Source organism: Chelonia mydas, chromosome 2 (assembly GCF_015237465.2).
Source record: "Chelonia mydas isolate rCheMyd1 chromosome 2, rCheMyd1.pri.v2, whole genome shotgun sequence".
Taxonomy (NCBI): Eukaryota; Metazoa; Chordata; order Testudines; family Cheloniidae; genus Chelonia; species Chelonia mydas.
This window is the reverse complement of record NC_057850.1, coordinates 80,406,985-80,430,596: the sequence shown is the minus strand read 5'-3', so window position 1 is coordinate 80,430,596 and position 23,612 is coordinate 80,406,985. Positions and strand designations below refer to the sequence as shown.

At 38.2% G+C, this 23,612-nt stretch overlaps 1 protein-coding gene across 4 annotated transcripts in view; it reads left to right on the top strand.

The window, feature by feature from the left end:
• The window catches only part of MIB1 (MIB E3 ubiquitin protein ligase 1), a 99,957-nt gene that overhangs the window by 5,553 nt on the left and 70,792 nt on the right, over positions 1 to 23,612 (top strand). For all 4 annotated transcript variants that reach the window (XR_005224353.2, XR_005224352.2, XM_037892759.2 and 1 more), the window contains exons 2-8: positions 2,275 to 2,446; positions 6,472 to 6,601; positions 9,032 to 9,136; positions 14,495 to 14,561; positions 15,416 to 15,620; positions 17,817 to 18,000; positions 21,705 to 21,849. Coding sequence is in view for 2 of the 4 variants with exons in the window: in XM_037892759.2 (XP_037748687.1) it covers positions 2,275 to 2,446; positions 6,472 to 6,601; positions 9,032 to 9,136; positions 14,495 to 14,561; positions 15,416 to 15,620; positions 17,817 to 18,000; positions 21,705 to 21,849 (1,008 nt within the window). In the remaining 2 variants the exon portion in view is untranslated. The remainder of the gene's footprint in view (positions 1 to 2,274; positions 2,447 to 6,471; positions 6,602 to 9,031; positions 9,137 to 14,494; positions 14,562 to 15,415; positions 15,621 to 17,816; positions 18,001 to 21,704; positions 21,850 to 23,612) is intronic.

The window sequence follows — 23,612 nt, the reverse complement described above, 5'->3', positions numbered from 1 at the left end:
TAAATATTTTATAATTTCAGTTGTTGAAACTTTATTTTCATTTAAGTGAACAATAAAATGTTTTATGTTGATGTAGCAACAGACAGCTTGATTCAACCAAAGAGAGAAATTGTGGATTGCCAAGATATTTGAGATTCATCATAACACCATGTGTTTTGGTTATATTTCTTCTGTATTAATTTTGACCAGATGAATGCTGCTGATAATGTAATTCCATACTTGTTTATTTACTAAAACAGTGGGTTTTTTTAAAGCTAATTCCCCCATTTGCTGCAGAATCACCTTGATTTTTTTTTTAAAAAAAAGTCCTGTGTCTCTTTACCCCCCTGCCTGTATCCTTTCTCCTTGGTAGGGCTGATCAGTATCTTGCATGATGTGAAGGTGGGGTGCATATTACTTTTTTAGAGTAGTCAATTGTAGCCCAACTTCAATTAAAAATCCCTCTGCACCCCCCACTTTCCCTTTCCCATTTTCTCAAGGAGTATAAATTGGTAGCCTCTTGGTGATCATTATTTTAACTTTCTGTATTGCACTAAACAAGATGCAATCTTGAATGTGGAGGGGGTTACTGAGTCAGGGATGTAAAAAGGAAGAGGATGATTTTAGATCAGTCAAGGAATTTAAACAATGAGGAGAGAAAAAAATAACTTATTTTCCTTTAAGTCCCTTTGAGGTCGGCCCTGGGATGACATAAGAGGCAGAATAGGAAGTGGTTAGAGATTTTGCAGACTCTACAAGCAAAAAGGATTCACTTTTATTCACTTGTCCAGTTGGCCGCGTCACTCCATTAAGACCTCAAAGTAGGAAATAAGGAGTTTGGTGCCTTTGAGTCATTTTTACCATTTAGTGTGGTTAAAAATGACATGCCTACTATACCTGGGCGTACAAAGGGGTCCTCAGAAGGCAGCCTTATGACTGTTTTCCACTGTTCCTGGTCTGGGGGAATCTTCACACACAAGCTTAGATGTTTGCCATATATCTTTATAGGCAAAGAATGACAAAAGATGGGGTGAGAGGATACTTGTTTCGGAGCAATGGCCAGGTGGGAAGGCAGTTCTCTTCCTCCCCTTCGGGGTCCCTTTCCCTCAAGCTGTTGGTAAAAGGGTTCCATCTTTCAAATCAGCATCTAGCTAGTAGATGGCTGATAAATTTGAAACCCTCACTCCCAAACCACTGTTCCTTCTGGACAAGAGAAGGAACCTTTTATTTTTTTGTCTGTTTCCTCTCTAATGTCAGAGATGCCTAGTTGTCTCAAGGCTGGGTAGCTGGGGCGGATTCTCTGCTACTGTAACCCTTGTCTAGCATTCATTTTTGCATTGTCCTGACTACTGAATAGCACCACTGCTTATCCCTTCTGGTGCTCATAACTTTCGTAACAGCAGTAGAGTGAAGCTGACTTGATTCTTCTGCATTTCACTGCTGTTCACAGGGTTCTGAACAGCAGCAGTGAAAACTTTTAGGCCTGCTTGGTTCTTACTGTGCTATAGCTTGGAAAAGCTATGAGCATATGGAGAGGCTTTGGAGCTCTGTTTTGGCAGACTTAGGAAACAACGCTCCAGCGGTTTGCATGTGGTTCAGGTTTGCAAGTTGCCTTAATAACCAAAAGAGCTAGAAACTTAATTTTTTAAAAATCAAGCAATAGATTCTATTGAATAATGGCAGTTGTCCATGAGAGCTTCCTACTGGTCACAGGCAAGTACATTTTTCAAACTGTGGTTAAAAATATAGATGGACAGAATTTAAGGTCCTTCGTTGTCCTACGGCTGTTAAATATAAATCAGACTAAAACATCAACTGTTAGATCCTTAACATAAACTGTGTCACTGCACAGTAGTTGTTACAGTTCCTTATTGAGCCATTAGTAGAGAATTAGCCTGACAGTTAAAACTGCCCAAGAGATTAGTATTTTTGATGGGGATTTCTGACAATTTAATCTCTAGAAGTTAAGGGAAACTTTATTATCTTTCCTCTTAGAATATCTGTATTGAGTATATAGCTGGGAAAAAAATAAACGTGGTCAGTAATATATATTTAATTGTTGAGAAGGGAAGGACCTTTCAGCCATGGACTAGCAACCAGAAAGATGAAGGATAGTCCCCAAACCTCTTCCCCCATCCATAATTCCTTGATTGGCTTGGGTTAATATGGTTGCCCCTAGTGAACCTGCTTGCTCAAGTATTCTTTGATAACACATTTAATTTAATTTTTAATGGCAATAAAGATCTAAATAGTATTTTTAAAAATCATACTGGTGTTACATTCTTGTTTTCATAGGTATCAAGCATGATGGGACTATGTGTGATACTTGTCGACAGCAACCAATCATTGGCATCAGATGGAAATGTGCTGAATGCACAAATTATGACCTATGCACAGTCTGTTATCATGGGGACAAACATCACTTGAGGCATCGTTTTTACAGAATAACCACACCAGGAAGTGAAAGGTAAAATGTGTGGTTTTTTTTTTTTCCTGAGTTTAAATACAAGAAGTAATTTATTGTAGATAAATACTTTGTCTAACTGCTCATTTGGTTACTATAAGTTAAGCGATATAACATATTTGCTCAAGACACAGATTCTGTTCCTGATTCTGCCACTGATTTATTTTGCAGCCTTAGACAAGCCACTTAACCTCTCTGTCATGCTTTCTTTCTGTAAAATGGGAATATGGTACTTTCCCTTTGTTAAATGCTTTGAGAATTACAATTAAAATCATTATGTAGGTGCTGAGTATTATGGTCTCAAACTCAGTATTTCTTTTTTTCCTTACAGCATTCTGTATTATTACTGTGTCAGAGTCCTAATTCACTAGCTGTGCTTCTGGTTGTGATAAGGAAAGAAGGCAGAACAGTGTATTTCTTCGTGAAAGAAAAAGTTTCATATACAAGTAATGTCCATGAAAAGTCATCATTCTTTCTGTGAAAGACTGAGACTGTTTTTCATATATTTTCTGAAACAAATACACATTAAGTATAGTGTTTTCATACCTGAGCTTTTACATAGCAGGTATACATTTGGAGAGACATGAAATTTGAGCTTCCAAACTGTCCAGTAGAGTCCGCAGTGTACTTTTCTGTTCACTTATCTTTGAAGCCTAACCATGACCACTTAAATGCCAAAAGTAATTGCTTTATTAACAGTTCACCTATCTGTGCATTTCTGATGTTTGTACCACTGTAGTATATAGGCACCAAAATACATAATGTCAACAGGATAGCTGAATTAGAAACAGAATTATGACTTTGCTGGATGATGAGACATAAAGGATAAGTTGGGTCAGGGAGGGGAAGATGTCTTTTTCAAACACAGGTCTTTAATAGAACACAGAAAGTGACCTGGAAGAGAAATTGATTTCTATACAAATATTTTTTTTTCAAATCTGCTTCTATTTAAAATCCCATTGCATTGATAGGCAGAATGGTCTTCTTTATATTACTTCAGAGTGGTAGCTGTATTAGTCTGTATCAGCAAAAACAACGAGGAGTATCTGTGGCAGATTAGAGACTAACAAATTTATTATTTATTTATTAGCCCACGAAATCTTATGCCCAGATAAATTTGGTAGTCTCTAAGGTGCCACAAGTACTCCTTGTTGTTTTTATATTGCTTGATAGTTGAACTTTCCAGTCCCTTTTAAAAGGAGGTATTTGATATAGCCAAAATGTTGCTGTGAGTTAGTCTGTTCCAGCACATGCCCTTTTCGTCTTGTTTTCCGAGGTAAGCAGTGATAGCAATCTATAGGATCACCATATACTTATGCGCTCTTAGTGCTCATCCCCTTAGCTTCTTCCTGTAGCCCAGTTTGACTTCTGCCTTGATGATGCCGCTCATATACACAGAAAGGATGTGTTAGCTTCAAGAAACCTGTTGCTGTTGGAGCCACTTTAGCTGTGAAAAATAAACTGAAAATATGTAACTTTTTTTTGCCATGGAATTTGAGGGAAGGTTCGAAAGAGGTAAGTGTTTAGAGATATTCCATTAGTGGGTGAAGGTAAGCTGAGAGCTCAGCCAATTTAATTCATGAGTCCAGAATAGTATGATGAACTACATGCTGATGTCAAATCTACTATTGATAAATCTCTCAGTTTTGTAGACATTTTAAAAGTTTTTTGACAGAAGGCTAAAATCCTGTTCCAAACAAAACATCTCTTTATGGAGTCCGTCACTCTCATTCATTCGCTGGACAGAAAAAGTAGAAGAAATCACTAATCACTTGATCTGCTGTTTGCATAGTTTGCAATAGCAGCTTATTCCTTCTGTGGCTCCTCATCTGCTGACTGTGATAAATTCAGCAGAAGAATTTTATTCTCTTCCTAAAATGGTTGCGGGGCAGTGGGGGTGGAGAGGAGAAATCTAAGGTTCTGCTTAGATTAAAGATATGCTTTGTCTGCCAAAAAATCTCAGGCTTCATGCCATCGTGACTTTTAGGGAACAGAATAGGGGAGTATGGGCATTCGGAATGGTGACTCTTCGGAGAAAATTTTAATTTTACCTGTTCAGGTCTGTCCCTATGTTATACCAATAAAATAAAAACCAGCAGGATCTTATTAAAGGGGAAAAGGCAAAATACCACATTTATTGTGAATACAGAACGAATCATACTAAGCAGTTAGTTATAGTTATAACATTCCATTCAATCTCACATTTATTCACACACACACACACAAAACTTCTTTAATATGATCCAGCACCTACCTCCACTTGCAGTCAAGGAAGTACCCTGTTCAGGCAGATCCACTGGGGACATGTAACTTACAATCCGCAGAAAATTGAGGGTGGGCTGGAGACGAGATTTTGAGAACAATTTTGCACTACAGACAAATAAGAGTGATGGAAGACAAGTTGAAATATTGAGTGAAAGATTCCAAAATGTGCAATAGGAAGAAAAAAAAAGTGTCAAATGACCTCCAATATGAAAGCAATGGGGAATAATAGCCTGATACCAAAATATAACTGTGATAGGTCCTGCCACCCGGGGTGCCATCTGGAATTGGAGTACAACTGAGCCCCCTGTTTTACCAGTCTGGGTTCCCTCCTCACACTCTGATGTTGTGACAAGGTGCAAAGCCTTCCAAGCTTGCACTCACACCATCATCCACAGGCAGGGGCCACACCCAGCTGTGTTCATGAATGCATGAACTAACAATAGAGAGGCTTCACCCCAGCCTAGGATGCCAGAGCTATATTGTCCTGCCCAGTCAAGAACGTGACCAGTATATGAGAGTTATTACCCAGTCCGTCCCTTCCATCGATGTGGAGAGGAATAAGCACAAAGCCTTTGTTAACTGAGCTGAGATTTTTCCCCAAACACTTCACTCACACCACGCTGTTTTAGGTAAAAAAATATAAAATAGATTTATTAACTACAGAAATATAGATTTTGAGTGATTGTAAGTGACCGCAGACAGATCAAAGTAGGTGTGTCCAGGTGTTGAGTTTTAGAGGGAGTGAGTACTCTTGGTGATGTCACTTCCTCCTTTTATAGTTTCTTCCATATGGCGGGAACCCTTTTTGTTCCAAGCCAAGTTCCCAGCCCAGTTTTTGGAAAAATACATGTATCAAAATGGAGTTCAGTAATCATGTTGTCTGGTCACGTGCCCGTGCATGCTTGATGAGTCATGGCAGCCATTATCCATAGGCTGTCTGAAGCATCCCCTGGTGAGGGCAAGCCTTTTCCATGGCCATTGTCTTTGTTGATGTGCTATTAGCACTGTCTGTCTTCTTCATTGTGGTGCCTGAAAGGCTTGTTGTGGGTGCTTCCAACTTCACAACATCTTTCAGTGACAGACACGTAGCAAAACTTCATAACTTCACATACGATAGCACATACAATCCAACAGGATATTAACATTCAACAGATCAAGACTTTTAGAATGATACCTCACAATGCATACTTTGTACAAAACATACCATAATTATATGACAATGACGAATATGGGGGGTGCCAGGGTATCACAATAACTACCAGAATAAAGAGGATACAGAATTAGGGGAAAATATAGATTTACGTAGATGTTGAAATTTGCTTAGAGCTGGCTCTGACAGTGGAAAAAATACATTGTTTATAAATGAGTTTGCATGCTGCTTTACTGACCTTAACAATTCTGATAATACCCATATGTAGGTGTTAATACATTTTATTGTTTTGGCAATATGATGCTACCAGGAACCCTGGAGATACAAACCAATAATCTTAATGTTACTTAAAAGATTAATGGCAAAAAAGTAAAATTTAGACATGGAAAGAAGAGCTTTTCACCATGTGACTTTTCAGAATGCTAAATTTTCAATACAATATGCTGAGCTTTCTCATAAAGATGAACTTACTCACTCAACCCTGCATTTCCTAGTTCTTTTCAGTTTGAAGGCTCTTTTAATGTTCAGTGATGTTAAGTGTTGGTTAAATGCTCCATTTCAGGACCTCTTGTTAGTTGCTTTTATTAACGTGTCATTTGATTTTTAACTTTAGGGTGCTGTTAGAGTCTCGTCGTAAATCAAAGAAAATTACAGCAAGAGGAATCTTTGCAGGTGCCAGGGTGGTACGAGGAGTTGATTGGCAATGGGAAGATCAAGATGGTGGCAATGGACGTAGGGGGAAGGTAAAAATGAAAATGGCTTAAATAAGAAAATACATCACATATTACTTATGGGTAACAGGTGTTTAGATTACATTGCTGTAAACTTCTGAAACTTAATGTTGTTTACCATTAAAGCATTTGTTTTAAAGGGGTACCACTTATACTGCTGTAAGTTATTATAGAACAGGCGTTCTCAAACTGGGGGTCATGATCCCTGAGGGGGTTCTGAGGTTATTACATGGGGGGTTGCGAGCTACAGCCTCCATTCCAAACCCCACTTCACCTCCAGCATTTATAATAGTGTTAAATATTTTTTAAAAGTGTTTTAATTTATGGGGGGGGGAGGGTGTCGCACTTAGAGGCTTGCTGTGTGAAGGGGTCACCGGTACAAAAGTTTGAGAACCACTCTTACAGAATGTAGTCTTGAGCTTAAATGATCAAAATTGAAAATATGAGACTTGCAGATTACCTGAATTCCCTGTTTTTGGAATGTTCATAAAAATAAAGATTCTGGGTGAGCTTTAGGATCATTCAGGAGTTCATGTAAAAACTAACATTCTCAGACATACCCACTCAATCAGCCTTTACAACAGGGAATTTTGCTTTCTCTTCACTGCTATCAGACAAACCAAGTTGTTCTGTATATCACTGGCTCAGCAGGTTATTTTAAAATTTAAGTGCTTACTTAACAGGTTTCTACTTTGTAATCTGTTGTTTTGGGGGATCTTCCAGTTTTATTAGATTTTGGCTTTTTTGGAGTTTAGACAATTCTGGAAGTTCTTTAGTTGGAGGTACTACATTACTGACTTGTTCATGAAATAGTTTTATGTGCTAGCCTGATGTCTTGGAATAAAGACCTCTTCAGCATGTTAGAACTTAATATAAAATCAGATGCAGTTCTGTTAATTGACAAATCATGGCTCTAGGAAACAGAAACCATAGAAAATATGCAGGAGAATTAATTATATGCCCAGAAGAACTTGATATAAATGTAGATTTTAAACAGGAAGTAAGGCATAGTACAATTTCTTTAACATACATAAGAGAGATTATAGAAAATGAGTAACTTTTATTGTTTTAGTGAATTGATGTATTGAATCAAATTTATTTTGCTGTCTAAACATAATTTAAATAAAATATTTTGCTGTGCAAGCATAGTTACTGTGTATTCTTGTATGATGAAAAATCTGTATACAGTCTGGAATTAGCTATTTGGGGATCCGGTGATTACTAAAGGGAAACAACAAACTTGAAATCCAATTTTTAAAACATAAGTTAAAAGGAGTTTCAGATACTGCACCTTGAGACTAGATCTCCCTGACAATTTTTGTGTTTTTTCCTATTACATTTTCTATTTTTTAAAACAATTTAAAATAAATCATTGATATATGAAAGATCTACACAGAGGAAGTTACAAGCAATAAATGGGAATTTAAATAAATATTGAATAGTCATTTTCCCCATGAAACCTGAAAAATAGAAATATTTCTCCTTTTTCCAGTGGTAGTAATCATGGGTGTTGTAGCCATGGTAATGCATCTGGAGATGAGTGGCTTAATTACATAACACCATATATGACTATGGCATGTTACAAAGCAAAGGTGGCATTACTGCTCTGAAGAGCTCACACACTTTAGGTCCTTCTCCTGCAAACACTTGTTCACTTAACTTTAACTAATGGGACTATTTTCATGCTTAAAGAAAAGCACAGGAACAAATATTTTCAGGATGAGGTCTAAGAAAAGAGGGAGACAGCAAATAGTGAGAGAGGCGTTTGGGTAAGTGTTGGGAGAAAGACAATGAAGACAATACATTCAAAAAGATGCTTGTGTGTTATGGATGCCTCTTCAGGGTTGCATTTGTTACATGGCATCAGTATTTCAGAAATGCAAAGAAAAAATACAAAGACCCAATCTTTTCATCTTCACTCCCCTTCTGTTCTAGTATTTAAAGACTGGGATTAGAATTAAAATTGGGTCATATAATACAGACTGCTACCTGCAGGCCACCAGCCTGATGTAACCAAAGTAGCTTAAAACAAAAACAAGTGCTGAGAGTAAGTTGTTGCCATTTTTGGTATTTTCAGTGAGTTGTTTTTTCTAGTAAGGACTTGTAAAAGCATTGTAAACCAGTAAATTTCATTTTGTACTTCTCTACCATTTTTAAACCAGTTTACTTGAAAAATATGTACCTTATGGAAGTGGCAATCTGGATGTTTATTTCCTAGGGATAGCATTAATTAAGGTGTATGAACGTTGGTGTTGGTAGAAAATGATAAAATGGAGTTGCGGGACCTGGAGTTCTGGTTTTAAAAAAAAAAAAAAAAAAAAGCTTCAGTAAACCCTGCTATATCATGCTTTTAACTATAGGTAGAAGTGGTAGAGGAAGTTTAAAGTTCAAAATATGTTGCTAAACTCTTGTAACCCATTTTTCTATTTTTAAATTCAATAGGTAACTGAAATCCAGGACTGGAGTGCATCAAGCCCACACAGTGCAGCATATGTTTTATGGGACAATGGCGCTAAAAATCTTTATAGAGTTGGCTTTGAGGGCATGGTAAGGAGTAAAGCAACACAAAGGGTAAAATACTTGGAGGGGGAGAGAGGGTAGTAAGAATAGCTTATGTTGTGCTTTTATTCTCCTTTTGTTGTATCCTTCTGTCTGTTTGCATGCTGTTAATCAGTTTATTGTGAATACAGCTGGATGGATCATGAATATGCATTAGGAAGGAAGTCTGATCTGAGACTTTATTAAACATCGGTGCAAATCATTTAAAGTTTAGAGCTAGCTTCTGCCTGAATATAACAGATATTTACATTTGCAAATGCAATTTGCCTCCTAGCATTAATGTTTTACTTCAATTAGAATTGGTAAAAAATAAAAATATTTATTTATAAACTTCCTTAAAAGGCCCTGACTTTTTCTTTAATGCCTTGTTTTTTTGAAAATCTCCGCAATGCCAAGTGTCGAGACTAGAACACTGCAGGTCTTTCAGTTGTCATTTAATTTTCACTGTGAAGAACACTCAAAACATTTTCAGATAGTTTGAGTATTTTTTTCCTACTTTGGAGTTATTGTGTTTCAGACTTTAGCATGAAGTTTCTCATTTTGATTTTACAACTTTTAGAGTATAACAAGACCACAAAAAGTGGGTCAGGTTTGGTCATGAGACTTCTGTTGATATCTTTGTTTCCTTTTTATGTGCTCTTACCCTAGTGTGAGCCAACAAAGTTTCCTTGATTGTCAACTGCTGAGACATATTAATGAGCATTATCATTGCATCATTTCTGCTAATTTTTTTTTCTTGGTTATATATTGCAGAGAGGAGATATACTAACTTACATTAGAATGTCTTTCTATCATATTCCTGCAACAAGAATTACATTTAACAGGATGACAAAGCAGCTTTTGTAAAAATAGTAAATTTTGCACTATATCAGCACTTACAGGATAAAGTCTAGTTTAATTTAGGACAAAATCAAAATATAGCACTTGGTTACTTCTCCATCTGATTTTAATCTGATTATACCTCTTACTTGACTGAACAGGTTCATATTCTCAAAGGGGAATATTTATAATTGGGGGAATTATCAATATTCATAGAATATCGGCTAAATGGATATTAGAGCTCTTAATAACCCAACCATAAATAGAATGGTTTAGTACTTGGAAGCCTCTTTGATAGATACTGTCTTATACAAACCAGAGATGTTTGATCAGCCGTTTAATAAAGAATAGTAACCCATTTTTAAAAAGAAGCTTTGATTAAAAAAACCTGTGCATTGGCATTTTTATATCAAATGTGCTTTAATTTTCCATATTGACACTACATTTAAAACTTGCTGTAAATCAGTTTCTTCAGTAACTTACTATTTGTTTCAAACTGTTTGTGTTTATCAGACATAACTGTGGATGGAAACAGAACTGAGGCTTCAACATTGTCTGCAGCAAACGGGCACTGTCCACATTACAAGTTTTAATTATAATTTTGTGACCAGAAAGTGGACATGATCACTTAAGATACCAAGAAATATGGTTTAGTGCTGCCATCAGAGCCACCTTTGTGTATCCACACCTACCAGCTACACCATATTTATATGATAGATTTCAGAGTAGCAGCCGTGTTAGTCTGTATTCGCAAAAAGAAAAGGAGTACTTGTGGCACCTTAGAGACGAACCAATTTATTTGAGCATCAGCTTTCGTGAGCTACAGCTCACTTCATCGGATGCATTCTGAATTCTGTAGCTCACGAAAGCTTATGCTCAAATAAATTGGTTAGTCTCTAAGGTGCCACTAGTCCTCCTGTTCTTTTTGCATATTTATATGTTAATTTTGGGATAATTAGGGCAGTTATCCGATGGTGCCTAGGGAAGTGATCGACTGCTAAAAGGATGTGTTCAGAGAAGCATCAACAGTACTGGGTGCAGCACAGTGTGGTGGACTCTGCTGCATGCAACTGTGGTTAAGAAGGCCTGCACTCAAAACAATATGGTGCTGTTTAAAGGAACACAGCCATCTGCCATCTTAGCTCACTGGCAGAGGTGAAATGTGGTTAACTGACCATGGTTGCTAAAAGATTTTAAACATTTTGTTTGGATCCAAAAGCAAGTTAGAGCCTGTAACATGTTACAAGCATGTTACCGCTATGGGGTGCTTTAAACCTACACATTTCTAAAATAGATCTTATGCCTTGGGAATTCACTTATTCACTCAGCTACCAAATTTCCTTTGCTTAATAACTTTAAAGATTGTTTGCATTTCTTCAGTGTTCATTCTAGCCTCCCCCTTTTCTTTCTTTTCATTACGAAGGGCCTTCCCCTCAACTCTGGAGAGTTTGGAAGAAATAATTTTGGTTTAACATCCATTAATGTCAGAGTTCTCTGTAAGTTATATCTGTGTGGGGTATTTGCCTGCAAGATTTGAATAGTTACAGTGCTGAGAGGGTGAAGGAAACTGAAAGGATCCATTGCCCTTGTTTTCCTTTGGGCATTATTTTGCACTTTTTCTCTTCCTGACTGGCATCTGAGGCCTGTTCATCCACACACATTGTGGGTTACCTTAAAGTAGTACATCAGAGTTCTCTAAGAGGATTAAAAACAAAGCTTTTTGACACAGTTAATTTTTTGAATAAGAGAAATCTGTCATTACATCTAGGACATTGCTGGAGAATTTCACGCACAGAATTAGGGTAGTACACTATAGTAGAGGAAACCGCTTCATGGATCAGACCAGTGGCCTGTCCACTCCAGTAACTTGTCCCTGGCACTGATCAAACCTGAACCTTTAAGAGGGAGTTGCAAGAAGCCATGCAGTGGACAATTATGGAAACTTTTCATAGGGGTGTTTTCATCTTAACAGTTGCGGTTGGCATACTGCCTGAAGCAAAAGGGTTTTTAATTCTATCTAATGTTCTTGGCTTCTTTTGCCATATAAATCCTTTTTTTGAAACCTGCTAAACTCTTGGCTTCAACATCAAGTGGCAATGAATTCTATATATTAATTATGCATTCTGGTAAATATATTTCCTTTTACCAGTTTTAAATTTGCTGTCTTTCAGTTTCATTGAAAAGCTCCTTGTTCTTGTAGAGAGAGAAGAGGGTAGCTTGGAGTGTCTGATACACCTTCTCCATATCATTCATTACTTGGTGTACCTCCATCTTTTCTCTAAACAGTCCCAATATTTTCAGTCTTTCCTGATACAGCAGACACTTATTGATTCTAATTATTTTTGACAGTTATCTCTGAACACTTGTTTCTGCTATCATTTTTGACATGGGGTGATCAGCCTCATTTCTTGTTTTTAAATAGCCATCTTTCTAAAGTTTAGTGTCAGTACTAATTTTTGGCATGATTCCGTGGCATGAACAACTATAGTGAGGTACTGGTGGGTTGACCATTGTTACTGCTTCATTCAAGTCGTGTGTCTTTTAGGATTAAGTTAAAAATAGAATTAGTTTTAATAGGCTGCCCTTTAAATCAGTGGTAGAAAATTGTTAGTTACTACTTCAAGAAAAAAAAATCTACTACCTGTCCTTTGGCGCATGAAGTATCAATATTTTTAATATCCTGGTAATCAGGAAAAATCCTTGAGCGAAAGGAGGAGTGGAATTTTGAAAAGCGTTGGTTAAGCATAATATAAAGAAGAGGGAAGATGATCGTTCTATTGATTTTGACTTGTATATTCCTTGTTATGTTGACAGAACATTGAGAGAATTGCTGTAGTCTGATACAATCTGAAATTTTGCTTACTTAGAATACATATATATTAAAGGTTTTTATCTATCCAAGAATAAGCCATACATATTGGAAAGCTGGCTTGCTTCTGCAAGTACAATACCAGATTCTCTAAAATACTGACCAAGTTACGCACTGTAGTGTGCAGTGAACGCAAGTGTATAAAACAGACTATTATATGTATGTATTTACCGTATAAAATCCTAGTAAAGTGCATGAAATCTTGAAATCAAATCTTTTTTTGGACTCTGTAGTACAGATGTTCTGTACTGACCATTGTATCGTAGGAGCTGTAGGAGTACAAAATTTGATGCAGTTTTAAAAATGAATATATGCTTATACTGGCATCTGTTCTCGTGGATGTATATATAGTATCATTATTAAATAGTGGCATATAGCTTTAGGAAGCTGAGAATTTATTCGAGAGAAGGATTCAAATCATACTGTTTCTAGCGCCTAGAGATAGTAGTGGCTAGGAGGTGGTATTATGTGTTTAAAGGGATGTAAGCATTATATTTGTCACTTAACTTAAGGATCAGGAGAGGCATGAATGGATTTCAGTTCATCTCTCTTACTAGAGGATAGTCTCATTGCAAGAGGCCTGGGGAAGTGGGAGAATGAGATACAGCCTTTATGAAAACATGTTTAGCTTATATATCTTCCACCACCTGTTCTTTTGTTCTCTCTCTCCCATTACTATAGTCTGAATTGCATTGCCCAATCAGTTTTCTCTTCCCATCCCCATAAACATAGAATGACCTTTGCCTGATGGGAATTGTGTTCCATAAAGAGTAACACCAGATGGCAGCAATTTGGATTAGGGGATATGCAGAAGCTAAATGAAGGGGAAATTATGAGAACTTTTAATTGGGTTTATACAGTAGCTGTTCTTCACATTTAATTTTTTTCATGTTATGGAAGTGGCCCTTTTGGAGAAATAGCTGGTAGAACTTTTTAAAGAAAAAAAATCTGATTTTAGTTAAACACAGAATTCTGAAAGCAACCAAAATACCCTTTTATTCTGCTTTTTCTGATATTCTCCAGGGCCCAGAAGTTAGAAGGCAGGTTTGACTCTATAATAAGTTAAAATGAATGTCATAAACATCTTAAACAAAAAATGTATAGGCTTTATAATGGTAACACTGACACATCCTTACCCAAGCTGATGCTGCACAGGCAAGGCTATCATGTCAGTGTGGTATTCAGACATTCCTGAATTCTGTAGTGTTAATTTTGTGTTCTTCCTCTGCTTGTATTGATTGCCTTTTTTTTTTTTTTTTTTTTTAAAAGAAAGGTAATGTGAAACAGTTTAAAGCGTCTCTGTGCAATTCTAATAGCAATTATGAATATGACGTCTCTTGGTCATTGTAGTTTATCAGATCCTAAAAGCGTTAATTTGAGCCTTAAATTTAAAGCATTTAATAATACTGGTAACATTTATCAAATCCTATCAATGCCCAGCCCTACCTTAAAGGAATAGGTAGTAGAAATAGGTTACAATTTTGGAAAATATTTGAAATTTTCTTTGCATTCAGAATTGGCATAATGCATTTATTTTTGTATGCATGAGCTTTTCAGCCTCTAATATTTCAGTGTATTTCTGTTCTGATTTCACTGATTTATGTCAACCTGCAAGTTCACTCTGTTAAAACTAAAATTGTCTAAATATCTTTCTTTAGTCTGACCTGAAATGTGTTCAGGATGCCAAAGGAGGCTCTTTCTACAGGGACCATTGTCCTGTGCTAGGTGAGTTGGAGAAGGAAAGAAATAGATAGTTTTAAGTAAATAGAAACATTTCAGTGTCCCAAGTCAGTATTTAAGTTTGAGAACTGAACCAAAGTTAATCAACGTTCCTTAGTGGGATGCACCAAATAATTGAGATTTGAATGGTGGCATTTCTGTGCATTACCATGGTTAAATGCTGCTATGATAACTGGTATCTTAACTGATAAGTTTCAACTGTCTGTAGATATGTTTGATGTCAAACAGTATGCCAAATATGTAGCTGGTAAGTTGTTAAAGTTGACTGTCTAGTTAATGTTTCTGGCTTACATGTGCTCAGCTTTTACATTTTTCTCTTAATAGTGAAAGATAACTGCACAGTTTTGTAGAATGGTTTAAACATTTTAATGCAATATTGCAGATTTGTAAACATGAAGTCGTCAGCATTCAAATTTCTAACTAAATATCTATAATTAGTCGTACTGGCTTATTTTGTTACATAGGTTGTGAGCTATTCTATATAGGTTCTATACATATTCTGTACATTGAACTCACCACTCTAGTATCTAAGCTGCGTGGTGGTATATGGTTGTACTTTATTACAAAAGTAGTTGCAGTTTTGTTTTTGAGTAGTTTGGTTTTTGAGGTGTAGGTGAGTTAAAAGATAAGGTCTAGTGAGGTTTGGTGCAGAAGTTCCTTAGTATATATAGTAGACAACATATGTAAACCTTGACTTAAGAGGGAAGGGAATGTGCCAAGCAGCAGATCTTTAAAACTGGGCACTTGGCAGGTGTTAGATATCTTCTTCAAGTTACCTTTATTTTACTTACCGATGTTGATTTGGATATTTCGTGTTCTTGTTTTTCATTCAATTTCAGGTGAGCAAAATGGTAACAGGAATCCTGGTGGGCTGCAGATTGGTGATCTGGTAAACATTGACCTTGATTTAGAAATTGTACAGTCTTTGCAGCATGGTCATGGGGGATGGACTGATGGCATGTTTGAGACCTTAACCACCACTGGCACAGTTTGTGGCATTGATGAAGATCATGACATAGTAGTACAGTATCCAAGCGGCAACAGGTTTGTTACATATTCTCAAACCTTTCCTATGACAGACTTTCTTTAACTTCACAAGTTGCAGGGCTTGAAAATTTTTTTTTTTTTTACCCTTCTTTGGTTCTCACGACATCCCACCAGAGTTTCTGTCTTCTTCCTGGCTTGTGTAATAAGGGATTCTCATCTGCCACATCCCAGTGATGATAATCTTTATAGCATGTGTGAGAGGTTTTGATGGGAAAGAGATTATTTGCAATTTTCCCACCTTTAACCTGCCTTCAGTTAAATATTCGTGGTGTTTATGATATGAGGTCTTTTTCTAAAATGTCCCTTTGAGTTTTATTTTAACGTATGTTGTCTGTCAGATAATTGTATTTATTAAAGTTATTAATTCTCTAAGTAATTAAAATGGTTACTTCCAAAAATTTCACAATATGAATATTTCACAGCTCCATGCACTAACCATGAAAACATGATTGCATATAGCTCTCAGTAGTGTTTATTTCTTTTGGCTGTGTCCTTAGGGAGCGTTTTTTGAGAACTAGTGTACTACCATACAGTAGAGGCTAATGTGATAGTTATGTCCAGCATGAAGGCAGACAATCCCTTGTTTCATATATAATATGTATTGCCAGATGTGACCACTGGAGAACAAATTAAGACTCCCAGTAATTTCAACAGATCTATACTATAAACGTATACTTAGTTTTATGTTTGGAACAAAACAGTAAAGATAAATAGCCTTGCAGAATAAATGTACTCCGAGATGCTTAAATTTATTGTTATGAGATTTCACAGCAGAGCCCATCTACTCAGTGTTGTACTTCCTATCCTTGTTTCCCTTCCAAATTGTTAATCCAAGCTGCAAATTTTATCGCCTCTTGGGTTTGAACAGGTTCTTGCTTTCTGAAGATGCTGCTTTTACAAAGGAGAGTGAGGCGTAAGTGGTTCTGATCATGAATGCCTAAGCTCTAGAGGGTATTGCTTTTCTGATATGTGAGCATGCATTGCCTTCCCAGTTTGTTAATGTAGTAAAAAGCATAAGGAAAAACATGCGTAGCTGAAAGTGATCACTTACTTTTCTCAACCTGAATATGTTTGTGCAGTTATATTAAGTTACAATAGCTAGTTATTTGGGTTTTGTTTTTAATAAGTTTTCTTAACTTTTAGGCGGCCGTCTTTCAGCAAACCATTTAGTTGTAGGGAGAAATGGTGTAAATCCTCCAGTCTCATGATTTCTTAGACAATATACTTTGTGTGATGATATTAAAAGCCAACCTGTAACTTGTTCATTGAAATATAGAGGTTTCTTACACAAACGTATATATTTATAATCTTTGTATTTCTCCAAAATAAGAAACCTCCATATTTCTAAAACAAAAGTGAATGGAAAGAGAATTGTATAGTGCTCAAAAGTGTTAGGCACTTGATTGAGAACAAATGCATTTCCTACCATAGTAACCTTTTAAGCAACAGTTTGATTACAAAATCTGCTTTTGGTTTACTGGGGTTGTGGTACTAGACACACATGGACCAGCTGCAGAAAAATAGCTCTGGACGCACGTGTTTGTCTTAGTCATGTGCTGTTTTTTTAAGTGAATATAAACTAGCATAACACGAACTAAGTGCACACAAACCAATACATTGCATGGTACAAATCAAAATGGTTTAACCAAATGTTGGGCTGCGGGCCATACATCTAGTTGAAATAGCATATTCCTATCTGTCCAACCCCGTCTCTGAGGAAAGAAGAAAACCCTGTATTTAGATTCCAAGCCTTCTCCTTTCCCTATCAATTCTTGCCAGAGCAATCCATCCTTATCAGTTATCCTGTATTTTGAGAGAAATGCCAGACTCTCAGGCCACTAATCCCTGCCCTAGGTAATAAGTCCACACCCCCCTCCCCAAACAAACAAACCAAAACACAGTCACAGCACAGCTGCCATTTTATGGCTGGCAGCTTTTCCCCTTAGGCTGCAAGAACCAACCATGGAAATGTTCTGACTGCTTCAGGTGCACCTCTCAGAAGATTATCCTTGCAACCACCAGCTGGTAAACTAAGTGGAAGGGATTAAAAGCAGCTAAGCCATAGTGTCCAATCACAAAAATTTCTGGGCACAAAAGCACAATTTAAGGCAACAAGTAACCTTTTAAAATATAGCCCCCACTTTTTATATTAAAAAAGAAAAGATCATTAATTTGAAATATATTATTTTCTAGGTGGACATTTAATCCAGCTGTTCTCACCAAAGCCAATGTTGTCCGAAGTGGGGATGCTGCTCAAGGTGCAGAAGGAGGTACCTCACAGTTTCAAGTGGGTGACCTCGTTCAAGTTTGTTATGATTTAGAACGAATCAAGCTTCTTCAGAGAGGTCATGGAGAATGGGCTGAAGCAATGCTCCCTGTAAGTATGTGTGTACACACAATGGTATGTTGGCAGGGCTGGCCTTATCATGAGGCGAACTGAGGCGGCCGCCTCAGGTGCCAGACTGGTTTTGGGTGGGTGCCGCTAGGGCCCAGAGTGTAGAAAATTTTGTCTGCTGCTGGTGCATATGTATTCTCTCTGCTGTAGATGCAGAGAGAAGGTGGAGTGCTGTGCTGGAGGAAGGAGGGCACAAGAGACATAACAGGCAGGCAGGAGAAAAGGTGAGAGGGAATAACAGAAAGTAGCAGGAGCTGAAGGGAGAGATAAGAGGCTCCTCCTCCTCTGTACCTCTCTAGTACCCCCAGGAGCCTGGACTGATTAACACCAGCTTCTCAGGGAGCTTCCTGTTTCTTGCTCTTTCCCTAAACCCACTTGAGGAGAAAAGGCAGTCAACTGAAGTAGTAGGAGCCAGTTAGGCCCTTAAGAGGCTGATATCTTCCCTCACTCAAGCCCTGTTATCAGCCTGCTTATTTGTCCCCTTCAGTTGAATGTTGAGAGCCCCTATAGCTGGCACAGAACAGCAGTCATGAGTGAAAGAAGAAAACGCCCCTCTGGGGCAGCATTCAGAAAAAGAAAGAAAGTAAAGGAAACTTTTCTATCTAAGCAGGAAGGAGCTCTCCTGAGATACATAAACACAAATGTTCACGGTGAGTCTTCTGGCGCCAGTGAGGATGTGAGTGAGGAGATGCCTGATCTTCCAGTTTGTCAGAGTGCAGGTCACCTGGCAGCTACTGCAGCATCCATATCTCCATCTCAAATGGATGTAACCATGCACATTCCTGAAGAAAAGTGTAGATCAGAGAAGAGTGTGGTGGAGGCGCAAGAAACAGCTGTTGCTGAGTTTAGTTCCTTAAGTCTGGATGATCCAGGACTGTGGACCCACTTGAGCAGTAGCCTGAGGGACTTCGTGTTCCCCAAAGACAATGAAAATAGAAGTTTCCATGCAACACATTACTGGCGTGAAATCCCCAATGGTGACAACGTGGAGAGGCCATGGCTTATGTACTCAAAAACCCAGAATGCTGCATATTGTCTTTGTTGCAAACTCTTACAGTCTAATGTTCCAGCCACATTGGGTTCTACAGGAACAAAGACTGGAAAAATCTGTCTAGAAATCTGGCATGCCATGAGAAGGCAGCAAATCACCAGAGAGCATTCCATAGGTGGAAAGAGCTTGAAATGAGACTAAGGTTAAAGGCCACCATAGATGATCAGCATCAAGAGAAGATTGCATCAGAGTCTCTTTACTGGCAAAATGTTCTGAAAAGGCTCATTGCCATTGTGAGAATGCTTGCTACCCCAAACCTAGCACTGTGTGGGACTTCAGATCAGCTGTATGTGCCAAACATTCTTAAAATTGTGGAGCTGATGGCTGAGGTTTGATGCTGTACTCCAGGAGCATCTAAGAAGAGTCACCACCCAAGAAATGTAGACACACCACTACCTTGGAAAAACAATTCAAAATGAGATCATACAGTTACTGGCAACAAAAGTCGAACAGAAGATTGTGGCAGATCTGAAGTCAGCAAGATATTACTATGTTATTCTGGACTGCACATCTGACATCAGCCATACGGAACAAATGACTTTAATGGTGCCTTTTGTAACAGCAACAAAACCTAGTGAAAATGTCCCTGCAATGGTGACTGTCAGAGAGCATTTTCTAGAATTTATTGACTTTGTCATACCAGCTTCCGTAGTATCATCAAATGTGCTTCTTAAAAAGTTGGAAGATACAGGAATTGCGATAGCTGACATGAGAGCTCAGGGCTACGATAATGGTGCCAACATGAGAGGAAAGAACAGAGGAGTGCAGAAATGGATCTGAGAGTTAAACCTGCAGGTTTTTTTTTTTTTGTCCCAGGCAGTTCTCATTCATTGAAGTTGGTGGTCAGTGATGCAGCATCAGCTTCTAGCGAGGCTGCTGAATTTTTTAATGTAATTCAGATCATCTGTGTATTTTTCTCCGCCTCAACTCATCGATGGCAAATTTTGAAGCAACATCTGGGAACATCCTCTCTGACACTGAAACCACTGAGTGCCACACAATGGGAAAGTTGAGTGGAGGCGATAAAGCCTATCAAACACCAAATTGGGAAGATAGATGATGCCATAGTTGCCATTATGGAGGCTAATGCTATGACAGGAACTGTTGTGGGAGAACAGTGGCAGAGGGAAATGGAATCACCAGAAACATACATAACTTCAAATTTCTTTGTGGCATGACGTACTATTTGAAATAAATGTTGTAAGCAAGAGACTCCAAGGTGTTGACCTTGATATATCTGGAGCAATGGAACAACTGGACAAAGCAAAGTCATACCTACAGTCTTACCGGTCAGATGAGGGATTTCAAAATGTTCTGAAGAGTGCACAGAAGTTGGTAGAGGAACTTCACACCGAAGCTATTTTCCCACCCATTCAAGAATACAAGAGTCACCGAAGAAGACGACATTTTGATTATGAGGCATGCGATAATCCCATAAGAGACCCCAAGCAACAATTCAAAGTTGAATTCTTTAACCAGGTGCTAGATTGTGCAATACCACCAGTTCAAGAACGTTTCATGCAGCTCAAGGAACACAGCAGTATATTTGGGATGTTGCATGATATTCCCAAACTCCTCACTATATCTGAAGAAGACCTGCACCAGCAATGCAGGGCACTAGACAGTGTTGACACACGATGACATGCGCGATATTGATGCGAGTGATTTAGGTGAGGAACTGAAAGCCTTTTCAAGATACATTTCAGCAGGATCAACTCTAAAGGCTGTTCTGGAATATATGTTCACAAATAAGATGACCACCCTCTTTCCAAATGCTTTTGTTGCTCTGCGCATACTTCTAACACTTCTTGTAACCGTTGCCAGTGGAGAACGCAGCTTCTTCAAACTGAAGTTAATAAAAACACATCTACGCTCCACAATGACACAGGAGAGGCTGGTCGGCCTTGCAGCCATCTCAATAGAGCATGAGCTGGCCCAGGGTGGACCTTCAGGAAGCAGTTCAAATCTTTGCGACCAAGAAGGCACGGAAAGGACCACTTTGATTATTCAAACAGATAAAAATGCCAGTGTTTACTATGCAGACAAGAAAAGTTACATTTGCTGTTCAGGCTTTTGAAAGTTAAGTGTTACTTAAAATTTTTGAACAAGGCATTTTAAGTTGTTAGTTCTCCTTTATTGGGGTAGGTAGCAAAGCAGTACCGTGAGAGGAGTAGAACAGGAAGAAGGCAGAATTGAGACCTTTCAAAGTTTTGGTCCAAGGGAGGGGGGCATAGGGGCGTCATTTGAGCTCCCCGCCTCAGGTACCAAAATGTTGTGGGCTGGCCCTATATGTTGCGCTGATATTTTTAATTACACTTGGAAATGGTTAAACCTTCAAATTATTGGAGTTGGGGTGACATTTAGGCCTTGTCTAGACTAGGAAAAAAAAGTGCTTTTTTCAGTTGAATTAGGTAAATTGAGCTAGTATAATTCTGTGGAAAGCCCCACTTGGCAGCGTAGACTCAGTTTAACACTCTGTCTAGCCTATAACTCAGCCTGTTAGAATTAAGGTGAAGATGTTACTGATGTTAAAGTGGGGTTTCAGAAACCCTTTTACTTTATAAAACTGCCCATATGCTGTAATATGTTAACATCTAAATATCTTTACTTGGTCTCTTCCTTTTCCTTAATATAGACTTTAGGTAAAGTTGGCCGTGTCCAGCAGATTTATTCAGACAGTGACTTAAAGGTAGAGGTTTGTGGGACCTCTTGGACATACAATCCAGCAGCTGTCTCAAAGGTAGCATCAGCAGGATCAGCTATAAGCAATGCATCTGGTGGTAAGTTTGTGTACTATTTAGGAATGTGTGGGTTTGATAAATAAAATTGTGTAAACTTAAAAAATTGATGATAAATATTGGTATGGCGCCTATATGAAGCAAGAATAATAATCTCCAGGAAAGTAGTTCCTACTGAGGGCTGGGGAATACTCCTATTGCAAAAGAATTTCCATGCTGGATTGTACCTGTTGTCCATCTAGTCCAGTATCTTGCTTTAGAGGAAAGTACAAGAAACCCTGTAGTAGGCAGATGTGGGATAATCCACTTTTCAAAAAAGTAATCTTCACCTCTATTAGCTAAAAATCTAAAGCACTGTTTATCAGAATACAAAGAAATAGTGCCTAAAGGCCCTGAGTCAGGATTGGAGTCCTATTGTGCTAAGCACTGCAAAAATATATAATAGTGTCTGCTCCAAAAGCTTACAATCAAGAGATGGTAGGTGGGAGTGAGGTAAAGATGTAAAATGGATTCCGTGACTTTCAGAGACCTCCATGACATTTTCTGCTTCATCTTCAGCCTGGTGCCCTGGGGCAGTGGGGGTTCTGGAGCTGTTAGTCCCCCTTCCCCCACAGTTAGGGGCGCCCCCCCCCCCTTTTTTTTAAAGTAAAAGTCACAGCCAGGTCACGGGCTTCTGTGAATTTTTGTTTATTGTCCATGACCTGTCCATTACTTTTACTAAAAATAACAGTGACAAAATTTTAACCTTCATTATGAGGCAGGAAGAATAGAAGTACCCAATCTATCTTCTCCATACTGTTCTTTATTTCGAGATGGACTTCTGAGAAACTTCTTTATTAATAAACCTGTGCTCTCTGCTTTGGGCATGCCTTGAGTCTCCTCTCCTTGTCATATTTGGCTTTGATGCCTCAAAAACATTCTGGGTAGTTCTCATACTTTCTCCCATTGTCTCCTATTGTTGAATGCTAAGTTCAGTTCCCCTAATACATAAGAATTTCCTGTGAGAGATACAGTAGGGCTGCAAAAAGAACAGGAGTACTTGTGGCACCTTAGAGACTAACAAATTTATTGGAGCATAAGCTTTCGGGGGTTACAGCCCACTTCATCGGATGCATAGAATGGAGCATATAGTAAGCGGATATATATATACACACAGAGAAGGTGGAAGTTGCCATACAAACTGTAAGAGGCTAATTAATTAAGATGAGCTATTATCAGGACAAAAAAACTTTTGTAGTGATAATCAAGATGGCCCATTTAGACAGTTGACAAGAAGGCGTGAGGATAGTTAACATGGGAAATAGTTTCAATATGTGTAATGATCCAGCCACTCCCACTCTCTATTCAGACCCAAGTTACTGGTATCTAGTTTGCATATTAATTCAAGCTCAGCACTTTCTCGTTGGAGTCTGTTTTTGAAGCTTTTCTGCTGCAAAATTGCCACCCTTAAGTCTTTTACTGAGTGGCCAGAGAGGTTGAAGTGTTCTACTGGTTTTTGAATGTTATGATTCCTGATGTCAGATTTGTGTCCATTTATTCTTTTGCGTAGAGACTGTCTGGTTTGGCCAGTGTACATGGCAGAGGGACATTACTGGCACATGATGGCATATATCATATTGGTAGATGTGCAGGTGAACAAGCCCCTGATGGCATGGCTAATGTGATTAGGTCCTATGATAGTGTCACTTGAATAAATATGTGGACAGAGTTGGCAATGGGCTTTGTTGCAAGGATAGGTTCCTGGGTTAGTGTTTTTGTTGTGTGGTGTGTGGTTGCTGGTGAGTATTTGCTTCAGGTTGGGGGGC